Here is a 9,613-nt window from a genome sequence, read left to right on the forward strand (position 1 = left end):
CCCATTAAAGTGGTTGTTTATGGTGATTTAATCAGCTTCTTTATGATTCAATCACCCCTTTGATGTCTAGATTCATCCTCTTGAAACTCCATCCTTGCTTATAAGATTAGCTTGGTTATTCTTCATTGTGAACACACATCATACACAAAATTAGCTAAATACATTTGTTCTTTGCGCATAAGTTTACTTTGACTCCACCTCTTGCTCTAAAGTGCCTTAGTGTAAAAGTGGTGTGTAACCTTAGGGGAAGAGTCGGTGATTACAATTGTGCACCCCGATTGCGCCGGAATTCGTTTTCAAAGACAGTGATTTATCACGCCACACCGAATTTCCTCTATACTATTTGTTTAGACCCCTCTTATATACAACACTTCCCACTTTAATCAAGTTTGTCTCACGAAAAGACTTTAAGTGGGAAGAAAAATATGAAACAAAGGGAGTGATACCTTTTATACTTCTTACTTTTTTTTTTTCCCAAACTTTTACTGGTAGGTGGTAGCACTTGAACTGAATTAGTGAAAGGCTACTTAATACTTCGTATTTAACACAAAACACAAAAATATGGAAAGTTTAGCGAAACTTAAGAACATGGGACAAAGTAGTCACGACAAATTCGCACACTAATTTGATCATTTGACACTCTACAAAGTACAAACAAACAAATGTGCAACAGCATAGTTTAATTGAGTATATAATATAATAAAAATTGTGTGATTTATATTGTTGCAAGACCTTGATTACTACAAGTATTAAATATAACAATATAGTTGAAATTAGTCTAAGATAGTAATCTTCGACAATCAAACAAACAAGTGCGAAGTAATTCATACCGTACACGAGTACTTTTCTCTTAAATATCTTTTGAATATTACTTTTCCACATTTCAAAACCTAGTGTAATAGAATTTCATTTGCTTGTGCAATGGGAGAATGTAGATTGCTTCTTATGCTCAATAATTTTCGAAACACGCTCGCTTATAACAGCGACAAGTCTCCTAAGTTCTAGCCATTGGAAACAGAGGGAAAAATCAACGTGCACATACACACCAACATGTGCAAATGCATGCTCATAAAGAGGGAAGTTAGTGATGCAAATTGTCATCAACATTGCATCCCAACAAACTTATTATTATTTTTAGTGGTTCTGCAAAATCAGGATTCAGGAACCATCTTTAGCCTCAAGATACACGATCAATAGTACAGATAAAGATACATCTCCTAGAATTTAGTACGAGTAGCAAGACAAGGGAGTTTATGGTTCACACGGTACCAGCAAAGAATTCTTTAATACGGAGTACTCACGATTTCAGAGAACAGTCGAAATATAAATTCATCAGATTACACTGGAGTTAAGCCAACAACACCTGCATCAAGACAACCATTCCAATAAGTATATGGTGGTGAATTTTTAATGTTTTACATTCTAACAGTAATATCTAAACAAATGAGTGACAACTAAACAAGAACATAGTGGTATCTGGGGATAATTGCTTTAATCAGCTAAAAGGGTAAAGTAAGTACACCAAAGCATAAAATAACTTCGATATTTAAACATGTGTACATTATGAAATATAAAAAATGAAAATTTTGTCTCGAAACAATATTAGGGTGTACATATTCTCAAATGAGTCAAATTCAAGCATATAGTAGATATTGATATACCTGAGTGTTTGGATGTTCTGTACCACTAACAAGATTCCTATATTTGACAAACCTAACTGGATACGATACACTCTTATTACCAAGCTATGCCTTCAAGAAATGGTCCATATATGTCACATTTCTGAAGGGGGAATCATTTTCCTTTACATTTTCATACTAACCTAACAAAATAGTCAAACAAAGTAAAATTATGTGCAGCACCTAAAATGAGCATACAAGACTGATAAAGCATCCTTACTAAACACTGTGAAAGGATTCTCAATCAGCAATGAGCTTAGATATAGATTTAATATCACATTTCACAAAACAATATACTTAAGCAACTCTGTTATCTGATGTTTTGCATTTGAGTGCTTTTTCTCTACAGACATATTCTTCTATATCTCGATCGTCCCCCATAATACCATCAAGCAAGATTCTTTAAGCATGATTTGGAAATAAGTTGGCCATCTATCAAGTTTGGGTCTTTATCTTCAGTCGTATTAATAAAAAAGCCTTTCAAAGAAATATATTTTATAAATCATCCATTATAAAAGGTACTCACAGATGTAAAAGTAGCAACATGATGTGGCGTTCATTAATAAATGAATAAATATATACCAAGAAGAAAATTCCTGATTAGATGTCCCCTTTTACTATATTTAAAATATTTCCAAAATAAATGCCTACTCTTAACATATGTGCGCAATTCTCACCCTCATCCTCACTCCTTTGAAAATACACACCAATAGGTAGAACCATAGAACCAGACCCCATCCTCAAGTTTGCCCTTTTTTCCACATATATATTAGGACACTGAACATTAAGCATCATTACAAGGGAGCTAAGACAGAATCAAGAATGTACATAATATTCCTCTACCAAATAACACGTGGGCTCTTCAAATCAACTGGTTCATTGAGCCAACCATTTCTATCTTGTGTTAATTTGCTTTAGCAGCTTGCTTCAGCCAATTACAACCAGTAGGACTTGCAAAAATTATCCTCATCATCTTTCTTAATACAAACCTTCACCCACATCTTAGAACCAGCTCTATACTCCACATGATACCCAATCACCATATATATATATTACAGCATCACTTCAGACAATCTAAAGTCTAAATGCTGTGATATCTTTATATTTGAACTCATAGACAGGACAAACATCAGTGATCAGCCATAATAATCCTGACCGTGAAAATTGATGAACAGACCAAGCTAATTAGTGAGGTATATTTGAGTACATTCTTCAACTCCTTAATGTTTTTTTTCAGTTATTAACTGGATGAACTCCTTGATGCTTTTTCTCAGATACTAATTGGATCAACTCCTTGATTTTTTTTTTTTTCAGCTATTAGTTGGAAAACCTCATATTTCTTTGTCAAAAAGGTCAGGGAAAGATGTTTATATTAGAGATGGTAGCACTTCGAAACAAAGACTCATTCACAAGTCATACACAACAAAACAACTACTATACACCTATGCCTTGGCCAATAATCATTAATACTCCCAACTTCTAAAGTGACCTACAAACAATAAGCTGCAACATGCATGTAAGAGTTTAAGGATTGGCCAGATAAGCTCTCTTGATAGCAAACGGCGTGGATTAGTTACCAATTGGGTTTAAGGTAAGCATGAATGAGAAAGATCAAGACTAGGGCTCCACTAGATTGGTCGAGCGAAAAATGACTTTATATGGAAAATCTTTTCTAGGGACATGCAATTGAAAATTAATCTTCCTTGGGCCCCTTGATAGAAAGGTTAGAGAGAAGAAAACTGGAAATGCAGGGGATGAAAAGGGAGGAGAAATGAAGGAAAGTATGACAGAGTGAATGTGGCACTCCTTACAAAAGGAAAATGGTTTCACGCTTCGGAAAACTGTTCCACCCATTACAAACCAAATAGAACCATTCTCCTGGCAAATGAATTTCTTCTGGCCAAACACAGTTAACACACTTTTGAGCTACAGAGTAATACATAAAGAATGGATGAAGAGGGGCAGATAACAGGATAACATAAAAACTGAAAAAGACAGACAATTCTCTACAGGACATTGTGCTTGAAAAGATAAAAAAAATATCAAATAGAAAATTTTAATCTGTCAATATTTTTTTTAGCCTTTGGTAGGATAGGCCTTTAAAATTTGCCACTTAGTCGCTTCTCAAGAATAGTAAGTATTTAAAAGGTCAGGAGCATGATATAATAAAGAGCCAAGAATTAATAAAGCTTCAGTTTAACCTTGTAGGTTCTGTCAGGATAAAAGCCTATAAGTTAGCTGTTATACACAGCTTTGGCAACTACGCAGTAATCCACATCCAAAATAGTCTTCCAATTACCCAAACACCTACGTTAATCAACCATTTTGTAGAACAGGAAAACTGCTTATTGAGTTATTTTTTATGAAAGTAACTTAGGAAGTCTTGTCTTAGGATCAATTACAACTTTATCAGTAAGAGATACTTCCATGGCATATCATTTCACAAGCAATCCTATTAAATCTTTACCCATCAAACATACTGAGCACCTTTCAATAACTTCTGGGAGCACCTCATGTATTATGAAAGAGAGATAAATTGATGACAAAGTTCAAAATTTATCCAATACATCCATAGTCCTGGCAACAAGGGAGAGCCAATGAAAACTAACTCATGATATATCTCATTTTCCCAACAACAATACATCCACTACAACAACTTAAGGACTGGATGTGGTATTTATGAGGGTTTCATCAGAAATATTCAACAAGGTAGTTTTGTACTTAGGTGCAGTGAAATTGGCTGCAGGGTTTGAAGAATAATTTCAAGGAGTTATTGCCCTCATATTCTGCAAGAACATTATACTTGTACCTAGTACTCAATTAACACAGCTCTAGAACTCAATCCCTAAGCAAAACAAGCATTCAAAGCAAGCACATTTGCACATATGAAAACATATAAGCCAAACAGGCTTACCACAAGCCAATCTTCCACCAGCATTCCCAGTGGTCAGGCTAAGTTCATGTCCACCTGCAAGCAAACAGAGACTAAAGTTAGCGACACAGAACCAAACTACTGTATATAAGAAAACAACCAAGTATAAGAGATGATATACCCTTTCCAAGGTCATCCTCTAGTTCATGGACCACAAGGGCTCTACCGACAACTGAATTTGGTCCAGTCAATGGAATCTGCAAAACAAGAAGATGGAGAATTCAATAAGGCAGGAACTTAAAGAAAGGGCAAAGAACTATGCAACTTTATAAATGTAGCATAAGCTCTTAAATCAAGACCTGATTATCAACAATGGTAGCCTCAGCCACTCCTGCAATTTTCAATTCGCCAATAAGTTATAATCTCAACAGACAGTTGAAGCAGCAAGAATTTCCCAGCTTCAAACTATTCAAGGATTCCATAAATACAACCTCATTTAAAATCTCTTACCATCTGTGTTAGCAACAATGTTTCCCAGGTCACCCGCATGCCGGACTTCATCTTCCGGAGCACCATGTGTCATTTTATTAGGATTAAAATGTGGACCTACATCAACCAAATTCAGTAGGGGTAATATGCCAAGTAACAACCAGGGAAATGAACAACTAAACCTTAATTTTGACGTAAGAGACTTGAAATTTGAAATAAAGAACCTGTAGACATGCACCCATTTGTTGTATCTCCAAACTCATGCTACACCATTTGTCCAAAAACAAAGAACAACAACAAATATGCAAGAATTAGATACAAAAACAAGCATCACCAAAATACCCAAATCAAATTTAGAGAGAGAGAGAGAGAGATGAACCAAGTGAAATCCATGCTTCCCGGGAGTAAGTCCGGTAATACGAACATTGACTGTAGTTGGACCTGAAAAGGTCAACAACAATAACCAACTCAATCCATCATAATAAACCAAAAAAAGTTCTACTACTACAAAATGCAAAATATAATCAAAGTGCCGTAAACGTCAAAAACTAATAGCACTAATCAATTCAAACGACAAAAAATAATCCAGGATATACAAAATTTCAATTGAACTTCATTAAACATCAAAATCTGCTAGTGCTAACCAATTCAAACCACATAAAACAACAAACATGTAATCAAAATGCAGTAAACATCAAAAAAGAAAAGTGGTAATTTATTCAAACCACCAAAAAAAATCAACTATCTGCAATATTTCAATCGAACTGCAGTAAAAATAAGAAACTCATAGTTTCAACAATCAATCAATTCAAACAAAAAAAAAATATCTCAATCAACTTGCAGTAAACATCAAAAATTAATAGCATTAATCAATTCAACCCACAAAAAACATTCCACAATTTGCAAAATCGTAATCAAAATGCAGTAAACACACAAAAACAGGTAACATTAATCAATCAATTCAACCCACAAAAAAAACAATCTACCATTTGCAAATATTCAATCAAACTACAATAAACATCAAATAATGAATAAAATTCGAGCAAAAATTGATAGTAATAGTATTATACCATCATCTTCCTGGGTCAAAGTAACAACACCCTCAACCTCGGAAGTACCCTTAAGAACAGCAACAGCTTTTTTGGTAGCAGCAACAATGGTGAGTGGTTTCGAGGCAGAAGAAGCGGAAAGAGAGAGGGATTGAGTGTGGGAAGAAAGCTTGAAAGAGACACCATTGAAGGAAGAAGATTTAAGGGAAGATGAAAGGGTAGTAGCAGAAGAAGTAGTGGGTGTGGAAGAGAAAGGAGAGAGGAGAGAGAATGTGGGATGTGAAGGTGCAGATGCAAGAATGGTGTGTGCTGCCATGGCTGCCAATGCGGCTTGCATTCAAAATGATGGGAATTGGAGGCTCTTGTTGTTGGAGACTGATATCCTTACCAAGATATCAATGTAATGTGTTGTCTAGGAATTACGAAAGGCTTGTTTGTTTGTTTTTTTTTTTTTTTTTTTAAACGGACAAACGACTTGTTTAATTCGCTTATTTTTATTCATCTGATTTAGGGTCTGTACTCTTACGTTGAAATTCAGCTCAGTTCTGTTCAATTCAGTTGAGTTCAGTTCAATTCAGTTCAGCTGAGTTCAGTTCAATTCAGTTCAGCTGAGTTCAGTCAATGAGAACAGGTCCTTAGTCTGATCTGCTTTGACTTGGAATTACCTGAACGTTTGATTTGACCAAACTTTAACCTTATATGTGTGATAATCTACAAGAAAAAATATCAAGTAGAGTGTTGTTAATAGGGGTGTTCATTCGGTTTCGATTTAGATTCAGCCAAATCCAATTCGATCTAAACTAAATTTCGATTTTCAATTATTAAATCCAATTCGATCTGAATTCCTCACAAATCCAATCCGAATTAAAATACGTTCCAAATTTTTTAATGCGACTATAAAAATATAAAGTAAAATATTACAAAAAAATAATACAACATTTGGCTCGTTCTTTTATATAATACAACCTTTAGAATATACATGAATATTACAATCTTTTGGGCCTTAATTTTTAAAGAGGCTAACTATGCCACGTGTCGCTATACAATTATTCTTTATCAAAAAAAAGGGCAGCATACTTGCTTGCAAGAGGCTAGAGTCCGGCAAAGTATTTAACCTACCCTGTTGACCTATAACGTGTCTAAACTAGCAGAAACGTGGGACATCAAAATAAAATTTTATTTTTTTCTTTTCTCTCTCCTTCCCCCAAACACCACCAGTGCTCCGTCCACCCATTCCCACCACCACTTCGGTCTTGTCCCCACCACCAGAACTACCTCCTCCCCTTCCCAACCAAGGCACCACCCAACCCTTCTACGGCCCCTTTTCCACCCCTTCCCGACCACCGCAACTAGGGGTGGTGTTGGGTTTTTAAATTTTGTTATTTTTTTTTAAAAAAAAAAACACACTTAATGACTTAGTTGGAGGCTTTTTTTATTTTTTCTGAATGGTAATTTAATTAGCGGTTAATTAAATGTAAAACAATTTTATCAAAAATTAAAAGGAAAATTCTCATTGGTGGTCTTCAAGTTTTGCTAATTATCTCTGGTGGTCATAAACTTTTTTAATTATCTAAATTAGCCACAAAATACTGTAACTTATTAAATTATAGCGTTAATGACCATTATTAGCCACTTTTAAGAATAATAAGTAACTATGGTTAACTTAAGGTTAATTTTCGAATTAAAAAAAAAGAATAAAAAAAACTTACCATCAATACATATAACTCTTGTCTCTCCAACATCACTTGCATTTGAGAAAATACTCGATAGTATCCCATATTATCGAGACACGCGCATTTATATGAGGTTAAATGCGTCATTTTGCAGCTTTAGTGAGGGAAGTCGTAAACATGAATTGGATCCTTACCTGAAGACTAACGTCAATCCTTAGCATTCGACACTCCGTAGAACAAATTTCATGACCCTGTTCTTAATTCCCCCTCCAATTTCATCTCCTCATGTGATATGGTAATGGGCAATCGGGCATGACATTAAATTGGTGGAGTAGACAGGAATTGCGGTTGGTAATTATCGTGGAGGTATCGTGGAGGTGAATTGCAGTACCAATAAGCAATTGTAATATCGATTATAAAGGTTAGAGGAAGTTGTGGCGACGACTGGGCAATCGGCACCCATCTTCCATTCGTTAGCTTCGTCAAACCAAACAATCAAACCTTCAATGGTCAGCTACAATGGACATATCGAAGATAAGGACAAATCCCTACCCTTTTGGGTAACATACCCTTTGTTTCACCCTTTGTTCTTAGGGTTTTCCTTAATTTCAGCTGCCGAAAATATGGTGGCGGCGTTGGATATGGTTGAGCATCTTCAATGGAGGATGAAAGGTTGAGCATCTTTAATGGAGGATGAAAGCTTGAAGATGAAAGCTCATATTGTAGGGAATATTTTAAGCATCAACCCCAAGCTTGAACCCCACTGTGATCATACACTAAAGTATGGTGGCGTCCAAAGGGAAAGAAAAGAGAGCAAAAGAGTCGCCAACAAGTTTAGAAACTTGTAAACCATTCACGAGGTGAAGGTTACACCCGTTAACGATCCATGAGATCGTCAACTCCATAAGGTCTTGAACCAAATAGGGTTCGGAGATGAGGGTACGAATCCAATCTACAAAAGAGAGAACCTGCCCTATAAATAGGCCTCTACTTTATTCTACTCGTATTCATGTGCGCTTTCTGACTAACATGCAATCATTATATTAATCCTAAACCTGTTTAATCTATGTTGGTTGAATATTAATGCACAAATAAAACTATTATTGACGATCACTTGAATTAAAATCATATTAGGCTAAACCAAATCATTAATTATCTTATTAAGCGTGATTTCAAGTACAAATTCCCTTTAAACATGCATAAAATGCGTGATTAAGCAATAACAATAATTGTATATCAAGCAACAATAATATTAATAATAATAATGATCAAGCAACATAATCATAATAATAATAATGATACTAATAATCATGTTAATATTAAAGCATAAATATAATAGTAAGATCCTAGGCAGTAGGCATAATACTAACAAGATTAATAACAAATCCTAGCATGTCACTAAGCAATAAAGATCAAAGCTTTAAACCTAACATGATACTAACATGCTATTAGAAAATTAAAGAGTAAAAGACACCCTAAACATGATTCTAGAAAGCAATAAAGGCATCCTAACATGATACTAGGAATATTAAGACAATATAAGCATGCTTTCTACATTGAAATAAAATAGGGAGTAAGCTAATTACTTACTTTGAAGCCTCGTACCTCTTTCTAATAACAAAATACACGCGTTAGTAAACTTCAATGAAATAATAAAATCAAAGAATTCCATCTTTGTGTAGCCCTCCTTGGTGCCTACATAGGTTGCTTGCGACGAGGATTGAACCTGGCTCTGATACCAACTGTCACGGTCCAGGAGTTTGGGCCCCAAAATGTGCAGCGCTCTAGCCTTTTGGCGGCAAGAACGCTAGCCTCGTGCGGAAGAGGGACTTATGAGCACAAAGCAACACC

The 9,613-nt window shown here is 35.2% G+C and overlaps 1 protein-coding gene across 1 annotated transcript; it reads right to left on the reverse strand.

Moving 5' to 3' along the window:
* Positions 1-1,021: 1,021 nt before the first annotated feature.
* On the reverse strand, positions 1,022-6,509 carry LOC145619153 (superoxide dismutase [Cu-Zn], chloroplastic). The gene is made up of 8 exons (XM_081673767.1): positions 6,111-6,509; positions 5,420-5,481; positions 5,265-5,304; positions 5,062-5,157; positions 4,911-4,942; positions 4,733-4,808; positions 4,594-4,647; positions 1,022-1,363 (listed from the first exon to the last, which is right to left on the reverse strand). The coding sequence occupies exons 1-8, from the start codon at positions 6,424-6,426 to the stop codon at positions 1,338-1,340; spliced, it is 702 nt and encodes a 233-aa protein (XP_081529893.1). The 5' UTR covers positions 6,427-6,509; the 3' UTR covers positions 1,022-1,337.
* Between the last annotated feature and the right edge of the window lie 3,104 nt (positions 6,510-9,613).

The sequence above is a fragment of the Chenopodium album genome, chromosome 27, assembly GCF_948465745.1.
Source record: "Chenopodium album chromosome 27, dcCheAlbu1.1, whole genome shotgun sequence".
Lineage (NCBI taxonomy): Eukaryota > Viridiplantae > Streptophyta > Magnoliopsida > Caryophyllales > Amaranthaceae > Chenopodium > Chenopodium album.